This window comes from Urocitellus parryii, chromosome 14 (assembly GCF_045843805.1).
Source record: "Urocitellus parryii isolate mUroPar1 chromosome 14, mUroPar1.hap1, whole genome shotgun sequence".
NCBI classification, from domain to species: Eukaryota; Metazoa; Chordata; class Mammalia; order Rodentia; family Sciuridae; genus Urocitellus; species Urocitellus parryii.
The window spans coordinates 60,812,802-60,837,880 of NC_135544.1; the positions used below are offsets into that span (position 1 = coordinate 60,812,802).

At 46.0% G+C, this 25,079-nt stretch overlaps 1 protein-coding gene across 1 annotated transcript in view; it reads right to left on the bottom strand.

Moving 5' to 3' along the window:
* Csmd1 (CUB and Sushi multiple domains 1) overlaps window positions 1–25,079 on the bottom strand; it is a 1,139,207-nt gene that overhangs the window by 544,836 nt on the left and 569,292 nt on the right. Inside the window, exon 7 of the mRNA XM_077792480.1 lies at window positions 1,302–1,379. Within this exon, the coding sequence (XP_077648606.1) occupies window positions 1,302–1,379 (78 nt within the window). The remainder of the gene's footprint in view (window positions 1–1,301; window positions 1,380–25,079) is intronic.

The window sequence follows — 25,079 nt, forward strand, 5'->3', positions numbered from 1 at the left end:
CACGGACAGTCTTCTCTCTACACCGGGGTGGAGAGGCTCCTCAAGGGTAGGATTTGCAGGGAGCCCAGCACTTCACAGATCAGAACAGTCACAAGTACGTTGGTCCATCTGCATGACCACCCTCGCAAAACGGATACCATTTCAATGTTATTAGGGGTGAACTTGGACGTGAATCAGATGGGAGCTTCCACAGCTACTGCCCCCTTGGTTCTCTCGTTCAGAACTTTCATCCTTTCCTCTAAGAAACAGAAGTAACATGTTCCCACTGATTCCATTGCTGGTCTTAGATGGCTTGCCATTTACTTACTGATTAATGCTAATGTCTGACAAAAATACTTCAGTGCTGTCTGGAGACGGCACGGAGCACTTTCTAATACCACATGTGTGATTTATGTATTTGCCAATGCACGTCCAGATAAGGACAGAAGAGTTATTCCCATAAATAAACTCCCTAAATGTCATGCCAACAGATCACTCTGATGGCCAGTTGACCTGATATAGGACCTGGTATTGATTTAATAGAAGGGCTTCATTTGATATGTGACTTACATTGAACTGAGATCATTTCTGCAGGGCTTTCAATCATAAAAGGGATTTTCATAGTTATTATAAATACTCTGTCTCCCACTCCACAGAGCATCCTGGAGAAGACAGAAAGGGCTACAGAGGGTGGGTCTGCAGCCACCATGGGAGATGGTGGCACCCCGAGAAAGGAGCAAATGCACAGCAGCAACAGAGGCGGTCCCCAGGACGGCTGGGCAAGGGGGACGGTGGAGGAGGCTCCACCACGTGCCTGCTGGCATGGGCATGTGCTCCTGGACGGGCAGGAGGCCATCTTCAGCTCTGGTTTGCTCTTTGGAAGGAAAAAGCACTGCCCCCAAATTCTTCAACTCTCCAGGCAGTGGATGGTCAAGAGCATCTCAGTAGGAAAGGGATGAGTCCCAACTCCCATTTGCCAAAGAGCAGTCCAGGGCGTGGGGTTGCTGGAAGAGGATGGGCAGCAGCACCCCTGCCAGGGCGAAGCTCAGGAGACTCTGGGAGACCAGCCTCAGAGGGTGGCCATGTGCGTGGGGTGTAGGGAGGACACTTCTGAGGTGCCTTTAGGAAGGGGAACCATTGGTCATTCTTCCCCAACAAGACCAAGTACTATTCCGTCTCCCAGAACAATGCTGAAGGTGGAAGAGTTGGAGGAGATGGAGTGGGGAAAGCATTTGCAAGTTACTTATTACCAGCTCCATTCTCGCCTCCATGCCCCCTTTAACTGATGCCCCCATCCTCATAGAGAAAGAAAGGGAACTTACACACAGAGTTTTTATGGCTGCTGTCCTTGCTGGGTAGCATCTTGACTCCTCTTGACTTCAATTCAATTGCTTTTTTCACTGGAAAAGAGAAAATAAAACCATTAGCAGGTGAGACTTGGGGATCACACACATGCTTTGTCCTCAGGACATTAACAGCCACAGCCTTCCTACTCGCCCCTGAAAATGGGACACAGAGCAAGAAAGGAAACCCGAGAGCCTGGGAATTCAATGCCAGGCCAAAGATGCCGCCAGGTCGCATCTCCCAGGAGCTGCGGCGGAGGTAAAGCAGGAAGGGCACAGCTCACCTCATGCCACCACACCTCTGTTCCACAGGGATGGCAGATTCCGCACATCATTACCATTCACAGCGTGTCTGGGCAGATTGCTCTCAATTTAGGTAGGCTGATTGCAGAGTTTTCTATATTTGCTATGTCGTAAAAATTTTAGATAAAAATAGAAGTTGCTCACTCCTTTATTCACATGTTCATTCAGTGACTTAAAGTTTAGCAAGTGCGTGTGTGTGGATGGGCAGCTGTGCGGGATACACCCTTGAGCGCTGCAGATGAAGCGGCCCCGTGCTCCTTCCAGACCCTTCCAGTCTGCAGGCGACGAGCACATGCAGCCTGGTCCCTGGAGTCGTTCTCAAGTTTAAACAAGCATCTTGATGTCCCAGGTTTTGTACCAAACACATCTAGACATGTGCAGAAGAGTGGCGGGGGGAGACTTGTTTTAAAAGGGGAAGGGGAAAGGAGGGAGGAGAGCCCTGGGGAGAGGGATGCCTCCTCCCCTTCCCTCTGCACTGCCTCCTGGGCTCCTGCCAGCTCCTCTCCCTTCCCTCTGACCATGTCCATCTCTGAGACCAGGTTTTTGTTGATTGGTTTTTCAGAAGGAGGCCAGTGCGCTGGGAGGGCCGAGTGTGTCTGTGGACCTGGGCACCCTCTGGATTGCGCTGGGGCCTCAGTGCAGTCAGTTACTTGAGTCAACGAAAACGAGCAGAGCTGGAGCCCAAGCGGCTCCTACTGCTGCCCCCCGATTCTGGAGGCCACTCCCTCCTCCCCACTGCTCCACGGTCCCCAGCGTGAACCGCGCATGCTCACACCCATGCCAGCAGAGCCCAGGGCCTCCTCCTCCTCCTGCAGGGGCTGCCCAGCAGAGGAAGAGCCTGGGGTCCTAAGTCAGCACATCAACACACCTAACAGGAAATGCCGTTTATAGCAATGATCTGATGAAATTTATGGACCACAGTTACAGAAGACTGAGGTGGTGCACAGACTTCTGATCCTCACTACAGTTACAGATGTTCTATTGACACTTTTATTTTTTTCTTTCTGACTCAATAGAGTAAAAGCTGATTACCTGCCATTTCTTTCCTCTCTCCTGAAAAGTGAGATTTTTAAAGTCAAAGATAAAAAAGCAATTGACCGTATTAATGTTGATGGCTATTTTTCTGTTTTCAAAGTCCCGCTGGAGAAAAACTCCAGAAAGGAGGAAATTCACAGAAAGGATCTCGAGAAGAAGATGGCAGTTGAACAGATGAGGGAGTGGCCCAGAGAGAGCGGCCATCAGTGAGGAGCAGGGTGACAGGTGCCTGCAGCTGTGGCGGTAGAGCATGGCACCCTCAGTCCAGACTAGCGCCAGCAGGGCCAGGGCCAGGTCTGAGCCGGCCCTCCACTCCTCTGCCCGCTGCCTCTGGGACGGGTGTTGGGACATTGGGTCACAGCCAGAGGAGAGGGCCTGCTGTTCTTCAATCTTGTCCTCCTCACCTGAGCCTCCTTGTTTGGGTGATCCTGTGAGTTCCGAAGAGTATGGGGCTTGCACTTATTTCTTTTTTGGCGTAAGCAAAAGAGCCTGGTCCCAAATGTACAATATCATCCCTTTTAATCCGTCACATAACCTGACAAATCACCTAAATGCCATATGTCTCAAAGGCCACATCTTTAAAGATGAGTCTGAGTCCATTGTCTGTGTATTTTATGGGACTAACAGAGGGAAGCAAGATCATGAGGGGAATTTACAAACTTGTCAGTATATTTTATTCTTAAGAGAAAAACAATGTGAAAATGATCCACCCTGATAAACTGCAATTGTCCATGTTCCTTCACTTAATAGAGCACCTGCGTTGTTTTCCTGGGAACATTCACAACAATGTCCATCAGAGGGTACTTTAAAACAGCAGAGTTTAGAATTGCTTGTATTCAATTGCTTCATTTGTAGATTGAATTATATAATCCCCCAAATTGTTCAACTCTCCTTGTATTTTATCGTCTTTTATTTTGAAGAAGAGTCACAAAATTCAGAACATGTTGTATTTTAAACACACAATTTTTAGAGATTATCAAGGTATATGTTCAGTGTTATTATAGAGAAGTGCTGTTTATTTTATTCCATTTTGATGTGTTTCTAATATTTAAATTGGACTTGGTTACTCTGGTGTAATTCACCCGTACGCTGGTTTTCATTTTATTTTCCATTTCTTCTTCATGAGATATTTAATTGAGCATGTTTTGTAGTATGGGATTTCTGGATATAAAGTCTTTTAGCTTCTGCTTATCATGGAAGTTTTTCTATTTCATCTTCAGTTCCAAAGCTTAATTTTGCTGGACATGTTATTCTTGGCTAGCATCTATTTTCATTCAGAGCTTGGTATTTATTATTCCCAGCCCTCCTGGTTTTAGGGTCTGCTGTGAGAAATCAGTTGCAATCTGGATGGGTTTGCCCCTAAATGTGACCAGCTGCTTTTCTCTTGCATCTTTGAAATTCTCTCCTTATTCTGTATGTTGGTCATTTTCATGATCATATGTCTTAGAGGGGATCTATTGTGATTTTGTATATTTAGAGTCCTGTATGCCTCTTGTATTTGAATTCCCACCTCATTCTTAAGGTTTGGACAATTTTCCGACATTATTTCATTGAAAAGGTTGTGCATCCATTGAGCTTGATTTCAGCGTCCTCATCTATTCCAATGATTCTTAAATGTGGCCTCTTGATGTTATCCCAGATTTCTTGAATATTCTGTTCATGGTATCTTAGCATCTTCTTCTAATGTTTGATTGTACATTCAATATTATATGCTTTCTCTTTAAGGCCTGTAAATCTATCTTCAAAATGGTCTAATCTATTAATGATGCTTTCCATTGAATTTTTAACTTGGTTTATTAGTCTTTCATTTCCAGGATTTCTGTTTGGTTCTTCTTTAGAATTTTGATCTCTTTAGTGACCTTTCATTTTATATATTTGATCTCTAATTTCAATCCTTACATATTCTTTTCATTCATATAACATTTTAATCATGAACTTTCTAAATTTTTTCTCTGACATTTCCTCCACTGTGTATTTGATGGAGTCAGATGTTGAAGCACTATGGGCTATTTGTGGATTACTCCCTTGCCTTTTCATGTTGTTTGTATGTTTACCCATCTTCTAGTTGAGTCATCATTTCTTCTTTTAAGCAAAGGACTACTTTGTGAACTGTTTATCTTAAGAAATCTGGTTGGGCAGATATACAGGTATTGATACTTTAACTCAGTGTGTGACCTCTGATGATCCCAATATCAGCACCACTTTGAGAGATGCCACTGAGCCCCATTTATTATAATCATTTCAGAGCCAAGCCTCATACTATTTCACCTAAAAAATGCAAATGCAAAGTTTCTTGATATCATTCTCCCTAGTTCTTTAAATCCAGGTATAAAGGTGTGGTGAAGTTCTGGAATAGGTTAAAAATATTTATTAAATTTAGTAAAATTGCTATTATGTTAAATGAAGACTAAAAGAGGGGAAGAAGAAAAATTGGGTAAAAAAGACAAGAAAAAGAAAGAAAGCAAAGAAAAATCCACACCATAATAGAAAGAAAAAAATAGATGAATGATAGGTATTTGAGGTAACAGAAGACAATGTAAGAAGATGGGGATAAGAGGAGCAAGAAGAGACTACATACAGCTATGCAAACAAAGATAGAGGGCTTGAATCCAAGTAATGCTTTATTAGAAAAAATACATTCAAAATGGATGAAGGTACAGTGTTGGCTATTAGGTAACAACTATCAATCAAGTTAAGGAAATATACTTATAGAAAATAGGCAAAGTTGACATTGGAGTTATCTATAGTAAACCATACCTCGGTGAAAAATTTCTTGTTGAATCTTGGTTTGTATGTAATTGGTATTTTTACTCTTCAATCAAAAGACTTTGGTTGGCAAACTGGATTATAAGACAAGACCTAACAATAGCTGTTTGCAGGAAAACCACCTCACAGGCAAAGACATTCACAGACAGAAGGCGAAAGGACAGGAAAAGACATAACACACAAATGGTACTTGTAAGGAAGCAAGGGTGGCTATTCTTATAGCAGAGAGAGTGGACTTCAAGCTAAAAGTAAGCCGAAGACAAAGAAGTTCTACATATTGCTTAAGGGAATCATACAACAATAAGTTAAATGATTGTAATGTTTATGTCCCCTAAAAGATAAATCTACACACAGGAGACAAACCCTTCTCAATATTAAGAATCGAATAGAACACAATACAATAACTCTGGGTGAGTTTACCCACCATTCTTTCTACTAGATAGATCATCTGAACATAAATGAAGTAAAAATTCTTCAGAATTAAAAAAAAACATAATTAGTAGTATTGACCTAACAGACATCTAAAGAAGATTTTATCCATCAATGACTGAATTCACTTTCTTCAGAGCACCACATGGAACATTTTCTAAAATAGATTCTATTTTGTTCACAAAGCATATCATAACAAATACCAAAAAATGAAATAATACCTTGAGTTCTATCAGATTATAATGGAATGAAACTAGAAATCAATAAGATAAAAAAGAAACCACTCTAAAATCTGAAAATTAAAAAATAAACATTTGAATGATAAATGGATAGTAGAAGAAATCAGAGGAAAAATTAAAAATTCTGAGAAGTAAATGAGGCAAGTGATACCACATATTAAAATATCTACAACAGTATGCAGGTAATTCTAAGAGGAAAATTTATAGCCCTTGGTTCATACATCAGAAGAATAGAAAGAAAACAAATAAATAATCTAATAGTTTATCTCAAGGCCCCAGAAAAAGAAGAACAAACCAATACCCAAATCAATAGAAGACAGAAATAAATTGAAATTAGAGCCAAAATTAATAAAATTTAGATTAAAAAATACAAAAGATAAAAGAAACAGAGTTAGAATTTTGAAAGGATAAATAAGATTGATAAACCTTTAGCCAAATTAACCAAAAGAATTAGAGAAAACATTCAAATTAACAAAATTCAAGGCAAAAAAGGAAATATCAGATGGATATTACTAAAATCTAGAGGATCATCAGAAACTATTTTGAAAATTTATAGTCCAATAAGCTAGAAAATTTTGAAAATACTGACAAGTTTCTAGAGACATATGACCTATCCAAATTAAACCATGAGGATATGGAAACCTAAATATATCAATAAGAAGTAATGAAATTGAAGCAGGTATCAAAAGCTTTCCAGCAAAGTAAAGCCCAAGACCAGGTAGATTCTCAACTGAGTTGTACCTGACTTTTAAAGAAGAATTAATATCAACATTCTTCAAATTATTCCATGAGACAGAAAAGTAGGGATCCCTGCCAAATTCATTCTATGAAGCCAATGTCACACTGATGCTTGTTTTAGTGAGCTACTTCAATGTCGTGACAAAAAGACCCCACAAGACAATTTTAGGAGAAAATTTTATTTGGGGATTTATGGGTCCAAGAGTCTCAATCCATAGACAGCCAGCTCCATTCCTTGGGACTTGAGGTGGAGCAGAATATCAGGGTGGAAGTGTGGTGGAGGGAAGTGGCTCAAGACTTCACACCAAGGAGCAGAGCTCCATTCATCAAGGAGGAAATCTAAACCTCAAAGGCACACTGCCAGGAACCCGCCTCCTCCAGCCACAGCCTCCAGCTACAGTTACCACTCAGTTAATCCCTGACAAAGGATTAATTCAGTGATTGAGTTAAGGCTCTCATAACCCAATCATTTCACCACTAAACCTTCTTGCATTGTCTCACACCTGAGCTTTTGGAGTACACCTTACATCTAAGCCATATTAATAACAAAACCAGACAAAGACACATTAAAAAAGACTTCAGAACAATATCCTTGATGAATGTAGATGCAAAAATTTTTAAGAAAATGTTGGCAAATTTTACACAAAAAAACATTAAAATGATAGTGCACCTTGATCAGGTGGGTTTCATTCCAGGGATAAAAGTTTGGTTTAACATATGCAAATAAATAAATATAATCCACCACTAAATAGAGTTAAGGTCAGGAATCTCATAATTATCTCATTAGATGCAGAAAAACATCTGACAAAGTTTAACACCCATTAATCCTTGAAACAATAGAAAACCTAGGGATGGAAGGAACTAGCCTCACCCTTGTAAAAGCTATACATGTCAAACCCAAGTCCAACATCACAATGAATGGAGAAAACTTGAAAGTATTTTCTATAAAAACAAGATAAGCATGCCCACTCTCACTAGTCCTACTCAACATAGTCCTTGAAACTTTAGTCAGAGCAATCAGGGAAGAGAAGAAAATTAAAGGGCTATAAATAGGAAAATAAGATCTCAAATTATCTCTGTTTGATGATGACAAGATCCTATATTAAGAAGACTCCAAAAAACTCCACCAGACGGCTTCTAGAACTGATAAATGAATTCAGCAGAGTAGCAGGATATAAGATCAACACTTATCAATCAATTGTATTACCATATTTCATTAATGAATCTGCTGAAAAAAGAAGTTTAAAAAACTATCCCATTCACAATAACCTAAAAAAAAAAAAAAGTCTTGGGAATTGTTTTAGTCAGCTTTTTCTCCACTATGACCAAAAGATCTGACTAGAGCAATTAGGTTTTTTGTTGTTGTTGTTTTGTTTTGTTTCAGAGGTTTTAGAGGGTCTCAGTCCACAGGCAGCCAGCTCCTTTCCTGGAGCACAAGGGTATCATGCAGGAAAGGTGTAGTGGAGGAAATAGCTGGGGACATCACATCAGGAAGGGGAGGGGGAGGGAGGGAGGAGGACGAACACACGCATGTGTGCACTTTTCTTTCCACTGACAAAAAGGCATGCCCCTAGGGACCCACCCCCTCCAGCCATTCCCTACCTGCCTATAATTCCCACCAAGGTAATTCCTATGGGGGAATTCATGCTCTGGTTAGGTTAAGGTGCTCAAAACCCAATCATTTCACCTCTAAACTGCCTTGCCTTGTCTCATCACATGAGCTTTTGTGAGACACCTGATCCATAGGAATCAATCTCACAAAAGAGATGAAAGATAGCTACAATAAAACTACAGAACATTAAAGAAAGTAATTGAAGAAGACATTAGAAGATGGAAAGATCTCTCATGTTCTGGGACAGGAAGAATTAATATTGTCAAAATGGTCTTACTACCAAAGGTGCTATGCATATTCAGTACAATCCCCATCAAAATACCAATGGCATTCTTCACAGAACTAGAAAGAGTAGTGCTGAAATTCACTTGGAAAAATAAAGAGGCCAGAAGAGCTGAAGCAATTCTATGTGAGAAGAGGGAAGCAGGAGACATGGCAATCCTGAACCTCCGTTATACTACAGAGCTACAGTGATAAAAACAGCATGGTACTGGAACAAAAATAGATTTGAGTACCCATGGAATAAAGACACAGAGACAAACCCACGTAAATACAGGTGCCTGATGCTAGACCAAGGTGCCAAAAATATATGTTGGATAAAAGTTAGCCTTTTTAACAAATGGTGTTGGGAGAACTGGAAATCCACATATCGAAGACCTAAACCTCTCTCTCTCACCCTGCACAAAAGTAAACCCAAAGTGGACCAAAGACCTAGGAATTATACCCCAAATTCTGAAACTGCTAGAATAAAATGTAAGCCCCAATACCAGCCTGTTGGCACAGGAACTAACTTCTTCAAAAAGACTCTTAATGTGCAAGAAATAAAATTTAAAAAAATCAAGAAGTAGGAGGTATCAAATTAAAAAGATTTTGCACAGTAAAGGAAACAATTAAGAGTGTGAAGAGAGGGGACAAAATGAGAGAAAATCTTCACCACCTGCTCCTCATGTAGGGCGTTAATATCCAGGATACACAAAGAACTCAAAAAACACGTAACACCAAAAACGAAAATAACCCAATCAATAAATGGGCAATGGAACAAACAAACAATTCTTAAGAGAAGAACTACAAATATTCAACAAACATACAAAAAAATGATCAACATATCTAGCAATTAGGGAAATGCAAATCAAAACTATGTTGAGATTTCTTCTCACTCTAGTCAGATTGACAATTTTCAAGAATACAAATAATAAGAAGTGTTGGCAAGCAAGGTCGTGGGGGAAAGGTTCCCTCCATTGCTGTTGGTGGGAGTGAAATCAGTTCAACCACCCTGGAACGCAGTAGGGCTCCTGGTGGAGCCCGCTGTGCCTGCTGGAGCGCAGTCAGCCACTCTGTCCTCAGCACAGGGAGCGAGGAACTCCACCCTGGCTGGTTTCCTCTGGTTCTCAAGGCCAAGTCCAGCATCCGGTGCTCCATATCCACTGCAGACTGTGAGCTCCCATGTGACTCCCTGGGTCACACAAACGGTATCCCCCCCATGTAAGAGAACATGACTGCTGTTGGTGTTACTAGTAAGTTACGAGTTTGAATATCATTATGCATTTGGTACTATCTATCTAATATTTATAATGCATTTAATTCCACCAAAATAACATAAGATTTACGCTATTGTTACAATGATTTACAGGAAAAGAAACTGAGTTCCAAAGAGGTAGCTGATTCTACTTAGGTCACACTGCCTGAAGCAGCAGATCTATTGTAGGAGTCGGTGCCGACTGACCCCACCTGCCCCTGGCTTTATGAGGCAGCGCTGCCTTCTTCATAAATGACCACAGTTTTCCACCATGTTTTATGTTCTAGGTTGTTATGACCAGTTTATCAACACATTATATATGATACTTAAGTCATCATACGATAGTAAACATATCTTCCCATGCTAGATTTTTCAAATTCAGAACTTGAATAATCAAGTCTATAATATTTTTCTAAGACATCTTTTTATGCTTCCTCATTTTGAATGTTTTTATCAGTGCACTATAGCTGTACATACTAGTGGGGTTCATTCTGGCAATGTCATACATGCAGGAAACATGACTTGTTCCATTCCAGTCCCCAGAACCTCCACTTCCCCCTCTTCTTCATACGTTTTTATTTGCTTTTGTAATTGGTGTCCATTGTCTTAGAGCTTTACAGATACACCTCGAGCTGGAACTCACTGAGGCATGTTTGTATGTGTACGACCTCTCTCAGTAAACGCTATGTCAGCCGCTGGGACTTCTCTAACAGTCTGTCCCCATCCCCCCTGCTGTAGGAAGACGCATGCTGAGTCACAAGGCACTGACTTTGCTCTCCTTTCTATCAGATGCTTTTGATGACAATTACAGTGTTCACAGATACGGTAGACAATTTGGGGAAACCTTAGAATCATCAGAAATAAAAAAAACAACGGAATAAACCCATCACCTGGAGACAACCGGGGTTGTGATTTCATGTTTTTATTTCCAAGCCAATATGCGTGGTGTCTGATCTAATAGGGGAACTGAGGTAGAGACACACAGGAGTTTCACATAATAAAAATGAACTGTCAACATAAGATGATTCTGCTGGGCTTCTTTGAGCCTTTTTCCTTAAAGTACTCTGAACGGCTGGGTCTCATTGCGTTTACCCTTACACCTGAGGTTTGTCCTCCCTTCCTGCAATTGTAACACCGAACAGCAGTTGACCACAGCATCAAACCTGTTCACCCTCGGAACATCCCACTGGGATGAGGCTCTCAGCCAAGGGCATCACCCGAGGTGAGGCTGACATCTGAAGACCCACTGTGTGCAGCAGCACCAGACCTACACCCCCCAGCAGTAAAAGAGACGTCTGCCTAGTGGCCATCTTGTTTTCACTTGCATTTAAAATAATGAGTGTGCTTACTGTCCTGGGGGAAAATCTCACGAACATTGTCTCAGGCTACAGGCATTATTTTATGGAGGGTCTCGTGGTTACTACAGAAAGCCCTTTTGAGGTCTGGCAGGCACCTCTGTCCTCTCTTTGTGGGTTATTTTGATGCCAGCTGCCTGGTGAGTTTGCACAAGGCAGACAGTCCAACATTTTTATTAGAGGTCAGGGTATCCTTGAACCCCAGCCTTCTGGAAACACTGACACCAGGTTACAGGAACAAGCCGGTGATCAGATTTCACTCTTAGCCTAAGTCAGCGAGTGGTTTTCTTCGGCCAGAAAGTCATCTTGCAGTTCTCTGTTATAAGGAATCCTGGAGCTGAAAAGTCACAGGTTCTTGATTTAGAATCACAAGGGTTCAGTGCTACATTCACTGTACTTGACGATGTTAGCAGCTTCATTGCTGAGAGTCTTTGGCAATTGGCCATCAGAATCTTTTAGACTGACCTCACTGCTAGATTAAAAGAGAAATCTTGCACACACAGCATTATTTTTATATATATTATTCCTGAAATGATAAAAAGAGAAGCTATATTACATATTACTTAAGTATATTACCTGTATTTGTGCACACACACACACACACACACATACACACACGTGTATGTGTGTGTGTGTGCCTGAAGTTTCAACTCCACAGGAATAACCTTGTGAAGGCAGTATGAAGGGTCTCTGTGGACACTGGATTGCTCAGGAGCTTACAGGGCAATCACAGTCAAATACTTTAAGGAAAACAATTAGCTACTCATCACCCATGTACTTATGCAGGGAGAGGCTAGACTCAGGCCATGAATTTCCCTGTGATTTAAGTTTTCGGACATGAGAACGTTTAACCTGGAACAAGGTGAGGTTAGCAGCTTTGTTCACTTGGCTTGTGGTGATTTATTGGTTTTCTCCACAGAAGTTTCTTTCAAGTCCCTTTTCCAAAACAGAGGGAGGAGGGAAGGAGCCAGGAGAAGAGAAGGGACAGAGGGAGAAGCAGCCAAGGGCCGCGGTGGCCGCCCGAGCGCCTCTGAGACGCTGGTCTTGATGGAGGCTGTGAAGGGCCACTAGACTGGCCGCAGCTTGCCTCTGCCTTTAACACACTCTCATCAGCATCTCATTGTGTGAGAAGATTTTCTATCATAATTTCTCAAATGTCCCCCTGGGTAGCCAGAAGCCACTGCAGCTGACAAGCAGTTTTACCAAGGGTGGGCTTCTGCAGAGGCTGGGGTTCTGCCGAGACCAGTGTCCTGGAAGTCCAGGTCTGAGCTCCGTGTCAGCTTCTGAAATTTTCTAAAATCCTAAGCCACAGCCTTGTGGGGTTGTTACGGGCTGTGTTTTCCTGCATCTGTTAAAGAACACGTCTAGCCAGCTGTGGTGGTGCATGACTACGATTCACCTCAGATAATCCAGACACTGAGGCAGGAGGATCCAAAGTTCCAGGGCATCTTGAGGAATTTAGCAAGACCCTGTCTCAAATTAAAAAGTAAAAAGGGCTGGGGTGTAGCTCAGTGGTGGAGAGCTTGCCCAGCATGCCTCAGGGCTGAATTCAATGCCCAGTACTGGGCACAAAGAGAGAGGGAGGGAGGGAAGGAAAGAGAGAGAGAGGGAGAGAGAAGAAAGGGGTTGATTTAAGACATTAAGATTCTACTTGCTCACTTTTGTTCTAAGCAGCCAGTGCAGAGCAGAGGAAGCAGGTGCTCGTAGTCAGAGCAGAGCTCTAGGCCCCTCTGCCTTCAGTCACACTCTGCGCACCAAGGCTCAGGTCAGTGGTGGGCCCCACACACGATGGCTCTAACGGAGCTGGAGAATCACGGTTCCCTGGAGGCCAGAGCTGTCATGGTTTACAAGGTGCCACATGCTCACATTCCAAACAAGCCTATTAAGCTGCCAGTGGAAGAAGGTTCTGGAACATGCCCTGTGCACAGTCCAGAGGGGGTGATACTAAATGACCAGGCTGCTGGCTCATGTGTTGCTGTACTGCCGACCTCTCATTGCTATTTTGGAATGTACAATTCTACTTATAAAAAAGCCACTCTACCTGGAAAGGGCAGCCACCTCTGGGCCATGTCATGGAGAGGCTGGTGGAGTGGTGGGCGGGCACCGCCAGGGCCTGGGCAGCCACGCTCTTGAGGGTCACGCAGTAGGAGATCACTGAGGATACACAGCTGCATTCCTAGGGACTTGGGGCATGAGCACCAGTGACCCCTCCTGAGTGCTGAAGTGGTACAGCATTCCTTGCCAGAGACAGCGATGCATGAAGATGCCCACGCACAGCGAGGTCCCTGAGCCCGGCAGCGCTGTTCCAGGGCACAGCTGACGGAACACAAGGGGGCGTGTGCTAAGCACATGCTGTGCCCTCCCTGCGGCCCTACTGTCTGCTGCTCTGGCACCTGCACTGCAGCTCTGCGCTGTCTGACCCTCACGCCCCCTAGCAGAGGAGCCTCTGCCTTACTCTGCGTGGGCTTTGGAGTTAGCTGCGGGAGCTCATCCGTGTCCTGGATCTCGTTAGAATGTCACCCGGCAGGTGAACACTGTCCCTAGATCCCAGGCTCCTTGGCTGTTTAATGAAGATAATTATCACCTGCCTCACAGCGTTACTGTGAAGACTAAATGAGATCACAAACACAAACACCCGGGTGCTGTCTGGCCCACATCCTCTGCCAAGTGCCCGAGAGAAATGCCTTGCAGGGGCTTCCCAGCTCACCGCTGTGCCCAGGCTGGGGGCATCACCTCCACCGGCTGCTCCTCTCTGCCCCCACATTCCGAAGCTGGAGAGGAAACCACAGGCGCTGAGTAGGGGTCCCAAGGCCGTCAGCACCTTGTCTTGTCCCTTTCATTTCCAATAGACAAATTGCCACGTGCTTGCCTCAGAAAAAGTCAATAAAGTTCACAGAAGAAAAATGGAAGGGTGGAGGGAGGGCAGGGGCTCTGGGGACTTCACTCCATACTGCTGGTGTCTCTTCTGCTTTGGCTCCTGGGCCGGGAGGAGCCACAGTCTGCCCTCCAAGCTCTCTGCACCGGGCAGCCATGAGCCCAGCCACCCGAGCAGTGGAGGCCGCGCCAGAGCCACAGGTCACAGGGCACCTCGTGGTGTCCCAGGGCACAGCACAAGACAGAAAAGCATTTTTAGGATCGTTTCTACTCCTGATTTCTGACGGCATCTCCAGTTTAGACCTGCTTCTTCCGCACTTCCTTTTCATTATTCTTATTTTAAAAATAGCATTGTTTTTGTTGTCTTCCCAGCAACACTTTTGGAAAAGCTTCATTAATTTGATTAAATGACTTATTAAATCAAAGTTAATGTGTTGAGAAAAAGGAAAAGAATTAGCAGTTCTTTGCAGGGGAATTATACAACTTATCTTTGAATGAACACCCATCATAAATTATTTTGAGAAAACAATAGCTGGGGATTTTCTGAGAGTGGTTGTTTGAAGAAAGAAGGAATAAGGAGCCTGTTTAGTTAGCAGGTAGCAATTAGTGATGGAAAATAGTGACAAAAATATATGCTAAGAAGTCATGCGAGAATTTCTTGTATCACTTGCTATTGCCACAAAATTCCTAGGAATATTTAATTTTGGAAATCAAAAACATTTGAAGTCAAAAGAGAAAAATATATATATATATGCATACATACATACATGTGCATGTAACTTCATGACGAAGTTAAAAGTGACTTTAGTATTTGCCACTACATTAGCTAAGGAACCAACACATTGATTAAACTGTCAATCTTGATTAAGTGTAAGAAAGTATTTGTCTCAACATAAGACAGAGCTGAAACAATCCTCTCTCAACAAGAAGTGTTCCCTTATCTGTGAATTTCTCTCTCATTTATCACCCTTTTTATTTTTTCCACTGTTTCCAAAATACTGTCATTAACTCAGCTCGACAAAGATCACAGTGGGACAGGTGCCCACTAGTCATGCTGTCCAGACAGGAGGAAACCCGCCGTCCCAGCCAGTGTTGTGCAGACTGCCCTGCACTGGCTTCCTGTGGGCCTTCGACCACGCACCACCATCCTTCCAGTGAGCTTTCCTGATGAGACCACGAGGCAGAACAGACAGTTCTTCACCCGGGTGTCCATTCTGAACAACTGGAAGAAAGAGCCAGGGTGTATGGAAACACTGCTGTGGAGAGACCAGGGCTGGGCACAGTGAGGCCCTCGGGGTCTGGGAGCTGACATGGGACTAGACTCAGAACCAAGACTCTCAGTACAAGAGTCTGTGCCCAAGGCCTGGGCAGAGGTGGCACCCACAGACACCACTGGCAGGCAGGATGGCAGAAGAGGTGACCCTGGGCAGGTTCTTAAGGAGAGCCGTGGATGCCATGTCCTTAAGCCCTGCAGGGCATCTGTAGATCACATCCACGTTAAGGTACGATTGGCCTGTTTCACTGTGCACCAAAGCGACGGGAAGAAGAGGGTAGGTGCACCCACAGGATCCCGGGGAGAGGCATCCAGCTCCTGCAGGTGTGGTGTCCATCTTGACCTCAGCTGGCTTACTCCTGTCAAGGACAGAGCAGGGGAAGCCCTGGTCCTATGTAACACAGACCCTCTTCATACTCTGCTTGAGGAATCAGAGAATGTCCATGAAGTGCGTGGCTGGGCTGCTGGCCTTGAGGAGGAGCGGTGAATTCTTTGATGACCAACTGTTTTTCATAGAACATGCTTTTAACTTGAAATAATAACAAATCATGGAGAGTGGACTAGTTTTCATGCCACAGCAGATCACAGGAGCCACGTGCACCCTTCCTAATGTGGCTTTAATATTCAGCTGAAAAGTCACCCCTAAGTCATGTATCCCAGCCCCTGTCCTCCTTGAAAGTCCCAGAAAACCTGTTTAGTAATGAATGCAGGTAACTTAATAATCACTAAACCACGAAGTCATTGCGTTCACTGTCACTTAACACTGTGAACACAAACCTTCACTGTTCTTCTTTACTTTTTTATTAATGATATGTATTGTTTTTGCTCTCATTAAAAACATAGTAACATTTAATTTCTCCCAGTTACTACTATTCCTTAATATCCATTGTCACATATTTATGGTGATGAAAAAAAAATTTCATGTTAAAAATTATCATTACTTTGATACAGTGATTTACATTTTTTTAATTTCAAATGTAGTCTATTTCAATAACTGGTTTTGGCAGTTACCACAAATGAAGATGCTAACCTTAGCAGAGCAAACGAACATCAGCACATCCACAGGCTCTCAGTGCATTTGTGCACAAAGCCCACAAAGCCTGCAGAGCTGCAGTCAGGCGTAACACGGGGAGGGGACAAGGGACGGGGAGACGGGCTTCTATTGGGACACCTCGTCAGTTGTGGGCTGCCTCTATCAGACATAATAACAGGGTTGATGTCAGTGTGGGCATTAAAAATTGGTAAAGCTTAAAAAGTTGCCACCCCTATGTTCTGTGGATGGGAATGTTAAGGGCACCACGGCTTACAGAAGCTCCTCAAAGGAAACAAGCAGAATTGCCATATGACCCAGCCATCCCACCACCCAGCGATTCAAAAATTGGAAAGCAGGTACTCAAAGAGATAGCTGGTCATCCGTGCTGATAGCAGCACGATTCAGAAGAGCCAAAGGGTGGGGGCAGCCCATTTGACCCGGGCCCACTGATGGAAAAGGAGATGCACATGCACATCTATACAGTGACTGACCCTAAAATGAAGCAAGGTTGGACACATGCTGTGCTGCAGTTAAATGTTCCCCACACTCCCCTGTGAAAGGCCTCCAGTTTGGCAGTCCTGGGAGGTAGGGGACATTTTAAGAGGTGAGATGTCATGGAAGGTCTGCAAATGACAGGTGCATGCCCTCAAAGGAAATCCTGGGGTGCGGCCCCCCTCTTTCCCTCCCTGTCATGTCTGGGTGGTGAGGTGTCCTGCCATGTGTCCCCCAGCATGAGGTGCTGCCCAAAGGTAATGGGGCCAACTGGCCACGGACCGAAACCTCTAAAATTGTGAGCCAAGCAAACCTTTCCTCTTCCTCAATCAATTACCTCAGGTACTTTGTATAGCACAGAACCCTGAGTAAGTGAACATTCTAGAACAGAGAGGGGCATCAAGGACATGGTGCCAGGTGGAATGAGCCAGTCCCAGTGAAAGAAGCCGTCTCTACTTAGGGTGGACAGATTCACAGAGGAGCTGGAGGAGGGCGGGGAGTCAGTGTGTCCTGGGGACACAGCTTCAGCTTGGGAGGATGGAGAGCTCTGGAGAGGGATGCAGAGGTGGTTGCAGCACAACCACTGAATGCCACTGAACTGGGCATTGAACAAAATATTGCACTGATTAAACCAATAGGATAATGATGAAAATTGGTGCCACCTAACACCTGTCTTCCAAAATACCCTTGAACATAGGCTGGGCTGTGCCATGACCTGCTTCAGGGGGAATACCTTTTGGCTGGCACATTGATGCCCACACAAGGCCCTGCTCTGCACCATCACTCTGCAACAATGTGGCCAGGACGCACTTGAAACGGGAGAAACAATCCGTTCCCTCATGATCTTGCACATTGTGACTGTTAACAGGTCTTACTGATCAGCTTCCGTTAAGGGTCTGAACCATCAACATCTGGCAAACACCAAATGATATGTTCACCCTGAGCCCTGTCTGATCAGATCCCCTTTGTTCTTCCAAACACTCTTCCTTTGTTCAAGCAATTGGTAGCCAGGACCACTGTGTCCACATCATGACAGATATTCTGCCTCTTGAATTTTCATCCATTAATCACAGCTTTATGCAAACGAACATTGTAAACAGTAGTGAGGCTAATGTAGTGGAGTACTATGTAACTGTCACCTGGGAATGGCCCTCTAAATCAGCAAACCATACTCTAAGATAGAGTAGTGACCTCCACACGTCAACCCGAGACATTCAGTTCTACAGCTGACCTAGAGAACCCTTTAGAAAATTATGTTGAACATTTGGCTCAATCACGACAATATGGACTACTGACCTACGAGCAAGCAGTCTTAGAAATATGTCAGGTTCTGAAGACCCACGCCTCCCTGTCCTGCTCACACACTGGAGGGCCGGCTACAGGGAAGTTTCATTCGCGGCCTTGACCACACAGAGTAGATGCTGTCTCCTGGGGGACTCCACAGACACCAGGCAAATCTACATCCTGCCACCACTTGGAGCCTCAGCTCAGTTATCCTCAGAATGTCAGGACCAGTTACCTACCACTTCATGTAAGATCACACCTGCCATCAGAATAAATGGTCTATTATGGTTTGGATATGAGGTGTTCCCCCAAAGCTCCTGTGTTAATGCAGGAGGTTAAAACGATTAGCTTCGGAGAGTCATCCACTTGATGGGTTAATAATTTGAATGGATTAATGGATGGTGACTGAGAAGGCAGGGCTATTGGGGGCAGGCAGGTCACTGTGGGCATGCCTTGGGAGTTATGTATTCTGGTTCCTGATTTTCTCTCTGCTTTCCTCTGCCATACTCTTCTGCCACGATGCGCCACCTCACCTTGGACTGACAGCAATGATGTCATCAAAACAGACGGAACCTTCCAGCTCAAAATGAACTTTTCTTCCCCTAAGTTGCCTGGTCAGGTATTTTGGTTACCATTATACCCAACCGAAACATGGCTCTGGAGCTCTTGTGAGTGGAGACTGTGGGTTATCTCCAGCAAGGTAGACTCTACAATCTGCACAAAAGGAGTCAAAACCAACGTTGTCAGCGACCAGAACACATCTGGGCACTAAGGTGTCCCTGGAATTCTTAGTGCTCTTAAGTATGGAAGAAATGGGAGACCTGAATTCTGAGGAGGAGCAGTGTCTGCAGGGGGCTGAGGACAAGACATAGCTTTCCTAAACCCATGTCCCCAAGAGCCAAATTGCTTCTTCCATGGAGATTTGACTGGAAGAGGTTTAGTCAAGGGGCTCGGAGCCCGAGGTCCCGACACACTTTGTTCCTCTCACCTTGGAGCTCTGCCCTCCCATGGCCACGCAGACCTTCCTACCTGCCAATGCCAAGACTTAGCTCATGTGTCTGCACCCTGGAGGCTTCGTGTCCTTCCATTCCCTCCAGTGATGACTCTACCAGCCAGGTGGACCATGTGGCTTTGGCTCACATGCACGGTTACCCAAATGGTTAGAGGGAACAAATATCTGTATCATAGGGATTCCATGCATCTGTGGTCCCTGACTCAGCCCTTTATCCTTGGAGATAAGCAAGCACACTGATCTCTGTACATTCTTCTCAGCCCCGAGGAAATTCAGTCAGTGGATTTATTTGCTGTGTACCTGATCATTACTGGGCACAGACAGGGAAAACCTCTGGGTTTTCAGGACAGCCTCCCAGGCCCGCCTGCCTTGGTGACCCATGCCTCACTGGCCTGGGTGGGCAGTGGTTGATGCTGGGGAGAGCAGCACCCCTGTGAGCTGCCGCCCACACAGATACTCAGGACAGGCGCACTTCTCTGCTGCCCCCCTTCCAAAGCTCAGATTTCCTAGCAAGGGGCTCACCTTCACCAGGCTGCCACCCTGATGGCAGGCACCCTGCTCATGACGTTTTACAGACATGAGCCTTTCATGGTTCCAAGCAGGACGGGGGCAGAGTTAGGAGGGTCACTCAGAGAAGAAGCTCTTAACTCACAGTGTGACCTGTTCAGAAGCAACACAGTTCACTTTATAGTGATATTCATAAAAATATGCCAGAGGTGGTAAGAGAAATGCTTTTAGCCATTATAACAGGTAGATAATATAATGCTTTAAAGTGCCATTTCTTGCCAAAAGTTTTTTTTTTTTTTAAGTGTGGGGAATTTATTTCAAGCACATACAAAATTACAGATAACTATGTACTGAACTCACAAGCACCCACCACTCAGTGCAGTGATTATCTTAAGTATTCTTTTTTAACCCATATCCTTGCAGACTTCCCTTCTAACCAAGGCTATTTGAAGCAAATAAATCCATAAGTATTTCAGTCTGCAACCCTAAAAGGTGAACACTCTTAAAAGTGAGTAAACACAATATCATTGTCATAATGTAAACCCACAATAATCCCTTAATATCATCAAATGCCTCATCATGCTGGAAATGACCCTAATTATCATTGTCAGATGTAAATGTACAATAATCCTTTAATATTATCAAATAACTCATCGTGATGCAGACTTTTCTAATTGTTTGATTCTTAGTTACATTTCATTTCATTTTATTTATTTTACTTTGAAATGGGGTCTTTCTACACTGTGAGGCTGGTCTCAGACTTCTAGATATAAGGGATCCTCCCACCTCAGCCTCCTGAATGGCTGGGACCACAGGAGACCACTGCACCCAACCTAGTCTCATTTTTCAGTGCAATCTGATCTGATTGTCCATGCAAGATCCAAATAAACTGTGTACAGTGTAATTGGCTGCAATGTCTCTGAATCCTCTTTGCAAATTCTGTGGGCTCTATTTCCATTCCTTCCCTCCCACTCTCCACAATTTATTTATTGAACAAATGCAAAACTCGGTTTCATAGAAACATGTGCCTCTAGATGGAGTGAGTCACATTTCTGGGCCATTCTTCAGTGTGTCCCCTGTGAAGAGCCTGGACTTTGCCAGCAGGTACCGTCTAGGGACTCAGGTTGGTTTGGGCAAGGATGCTGCAGGCCGTGCTCCTCCCTTTGGGGAAGCGCCTGGGTGTGGTTTCTTTTTTCTGTCACACTCGGAGCTGCAGTGGTCATTCCCCAGGTCCATATTTCACTAGGGGCTATTCACTGACGATAGTATTTCTCCTGACCAGGAGACGTATTTAGTAGCTAGATTTGTAGTGTAAGTTATCTGTCCATGAAGTTGAGTCTGGGAATCCTGCAATATCAATATTAAGTTTTTGTTTGGCCATATAACAAACGTGTATCCTCCAGCAAGTCATTTAGTTTTCCTATTTCTCTCAGTGTTTGAGTGCAGAGGTCAAATCTCCCAATGACTCCTAAGGCCACATCGAGGAATATGTGAGGTCAGGGGTGGATTGAATTCAATTCTGCCACAAGTCCATGCTGAAACAAAGAATTAGTGCATTCTGTTATGTGGGGTGGTCCTGGGAAGCCCTGGGGGGGATGTCCCCTGATGTTGGACACTGCCTGGAGCCCAGGATCCTCAGTACCTCTGGGGTTCCCTCTGAAGAGTCATGGACAGGAGCCTCTGCAGCAGCAGGAGGTGCTGATGTGCCCTGCTCCTGTACCACCCTCATCACACATGCTGCATCTCCATGCAGCTGCTGCTCAGGGTGGGAGAAAAAGTGCTAGGTGCCTGCTCAGTGTGTTTTCCCAATGCTGCATGCAAGGTCACATGCGAGCCCAGGGACTCTGGGCATCAAGAGGGGCCTCTGCAGGCAGGTGCAGTGCTCTGAGTGCTTCCTGGAATGTAAGAAGTGCCAAGCCAAGCTTGAGCGCTGTGAAGCCAAGACAGGCTCATAACACGCCACCCCCAGACACACCGTTGTGGCACACTGATCATCCTGAGCTGGCGTCTGCGCAGCACGGGGAAGGAAGGACTCTTGGACCTGCCCTGCTCCTGTCAAAGCAGGTCACAGCATTCCCTGTGGGAAAGGTGGCCCCTGCCCCAGAGCATTTCTAACAATGGATACCAGGAGTCGATGCCCAGACAGACCTGTACAGACAAACTACCAAAAGAGCTTCCAGCTTCCCTTAGCTTCCCCTTACACCCCTGTCCCCAATCCACCACCCCTGGAAGCTTAAGCTCCTTTTCCTCTGAGTGGTCACTCATTTTTCATTGATTGCTACAAAGGTGTATAAGCTGCTGATACAATGGCTTCCCTGAGTCTTCTTTTTCCCATGATGGCTCCCGTGTGCGTGTAAAAAACACGGATTAACAGGTGCGTGGTTTTCTCCTGTGGATGGGGCTGTGTCAGATGAGAGCTCGGCCCACAGAACCTTGGAGACAGAGGAAGCTCCCCTTTCACCTGCGGCTGCCTCTCCCAGCGCCATCCACCAGCACAGGAGTGTTCCAGGAGCGGAGGAGGCTCCTCAGTGAGAATGAATGGCAGCGTCTTCCCCACCTTCCTGCAACATCATGTATTTTAACAAATATTGAGTTGAAACTCACAGAACACAAAATCAACCATTTTAAATGGTTTGGCACATTCACAATGTACTCTATCTAGTTCCAACGTGCTTCCACCACTCCAAGGTCAAACCGCCTACCCAGAGCAGTACCTCCCCAGGTCCACTCCCCAACCCCTGCAACTGCCAATCTGCATTCTGACTTCAGGGAGGACTCTCCAGAGACAGAGTCCTGAGAACCTTCCTGAGGGGCAGGAGCTGGGGAGAGGCCTGCAGTGCAGCACCAGGCAGCTCAGGGAGACAGGGAGGCAGCTGGGTGCCTGGGCAAGTGGAGTTCAGCCTCCGGTGGACTCAGGGCAGTGACACTAGGCACAGTCTTGGAGGACATGGAACCCTGCCCTGCTCCCAGAGGGCAGGTCAGGGAGAAACACTCTAGCCAAAATGAGACGTTGATTAAATTTCAGCTCTTGAGAATTTAAAATAGGACAATGAAATGATGTGAACTTGGGACCAGATGCTAAAACTGAGAGGGCTGCTGAAAGCAATCAGGCCAGTACAGAGGTGCACCCTGGGACCCCGAGGAGGCACAGGCCTGGCATCCCAGAGGAGGCTAACTCCATCAGCTTTGCACCCCAGCTGCTGGAGAAGCAGAGTGGGCGTGAGATGAGGATCTAAGTAAAGAGAGAGAGATACTGAGTCTCAGAGAAAGCACCCAAGAGCCACTAAGAGGAGGAAAGCAGTTCAGACCCCAGCACCACGGAGGAGGAGGAGGAGGAGGAGGAGGAGGAGGAGGAGGAGGAGGGGGAGGGGGAGGGGGAGGGGGAGGGGGAGGGGGAGGAGGAGGAGGAGGAGGAGAAGAAGAGGAGGAGGAGGAGGAGGAGAAGGAGGAGGAGGAGGAGGAGGAGGGAGGAGGAGGAGGAGGAGGGGGGAAGAGGAGGAGGAGGAGGAGGAGGAGAAGGAGGAGGAGAAGGAGGAGGAGGAGAAGGCGGAGGGGAGGAGGAGGAGGAGAAGGAGAAGGAGAAGGAGAAGGAGAAGGAGAAGGAGAAGAAGAAGGCGGCTCAGCTGTAAATTGGGGGCAACCTGGCCTATGCCCTGGGGTGACAAGAGGGAAGTGCCAGCACAGGGGACACTGGCAGGAAATTCTGCAGCTCCATCCTGGCCCCACCTCCAGCCCAGCCCCTGATTCAGCCCCCAGCCCCGGCCAGCTCCCCCTCTGGGGACAGCCCACATGCTCCCTGGAAAGCGTCCCCACCCCCTAGGTAAAGCTCTCTCTGTGCCTCTGTCTGGCTCATGCTGACACCCCCTTCCCATCCCACATGCTGGGAACCCTGGTGGTCCTGACCTGAACTCCCCTCTCCCCTGGGCCTGCCTCCGACCCTGCTCTGGAGACATCTCTTCCCCCTGACAGGAGGACTGCAAGTTTGAGGCCTGGGCAACTTAGCAAGGCCCTCTCCCAAAATAAAATGAAGTGTCGAGGATGTGTCTCAGTGGTAGAGCACCCCGGGTTCGATCCCCAGAAGTGAAGAAGAAAAAGAAGAAAATAGGAGTTAGACTCCGTATCAGGAGGCAAGGGAACTTGAGGGAGTGGCGGTCAGGGACGAGTGGCGCTCCGAGGTCGAGGTCGAGAGCTAACCGGAGGCAGCGTGGGTTGCCCCGTGTGGTAAGGACAGGGGTGGGTTAGTGAGGCTGGGGCGGGGCGAAGGGGCAGTCAGTGAGGTCAGAATGACGGGGTCAGCAAGACGGGGGCTGATTCAGGAGGAGACAAGGTGCTGACCCCTCAGAGCCTTCCCCTCCACCTCCACCTGCTGCCAAGGCTCCCTGCCTCCAGCGAGTGGTTCCTCCTGCAAGGGGTGGTCAGTGAATCTCTCCTGGCCCACTCCCTTCCTGCCTGTACCCTGGGCAGCTTCCTTCTGCCTTGGGTGACTCCACCTTTTGGCCCACCTTTTGGTCATGAGCGAAGTAGGCAGGATGGGGCAGGAGACGGTCAGGAAATCTAAAAGAGGGGCAGGACACCCCCAATTCTTTGGACACCCAGCTGTGGGACCCCTTCTCTGTGGAGAAGTCCATCTGTGTTCTATCCTTTAAGTCAAACTTGCTTCCCATGGTGCCTTGCCTTTCTCGCGTGTTCAATCCTCACATCAGGAAAACGGGGCGTCACCGCGTCCTTAGGTGTGGCCTTTTCAACACACAAGGCTTCATTTGCTTTTGTCAGTTATGGGGGAGTTTCCTCAGTCGCTGGCCTTGAGTAAGTGAGGAGAGACCGAGGCTTAGAGCAGTTAAGTCACCTGCCCCCAGGGGACAGGTGGGTGACCTCTGAAACCAGACAACTGGCCAGGCTCTGGGCGGGTCAGGGACTCACAGGTGTTTTCCAGGCATCAGGACGTCACAAAGGGGCAGAGCACACACTCTCAGGTTGTGCTTGGCTCACAGGAGCCTTCTTTGTTCCTGAGGTGACTGGCGAGCTTCCATCCGGTGGCCCTGAGAGCCTACTGAAAGCAGATACCTGGAGGGGGAAGACCTGGGCAGGAGCTCTGGCCTGGGGAGCGGCAGTCCCTGACTGACAGTCACAGTGCGGTTGCCTTGGGAACCATGGCCCCTGGCAGAGGCCAACTCCAGCCACTGAGCAGTTTTGCCTGGGGCCACCTCTCAGGGCTGGCACTTGACAGGAAGCTGCAGCCTTTAGAAATCTCACACTCTCCTCGCCACAGAGAACCTTGAGGAAGTCATT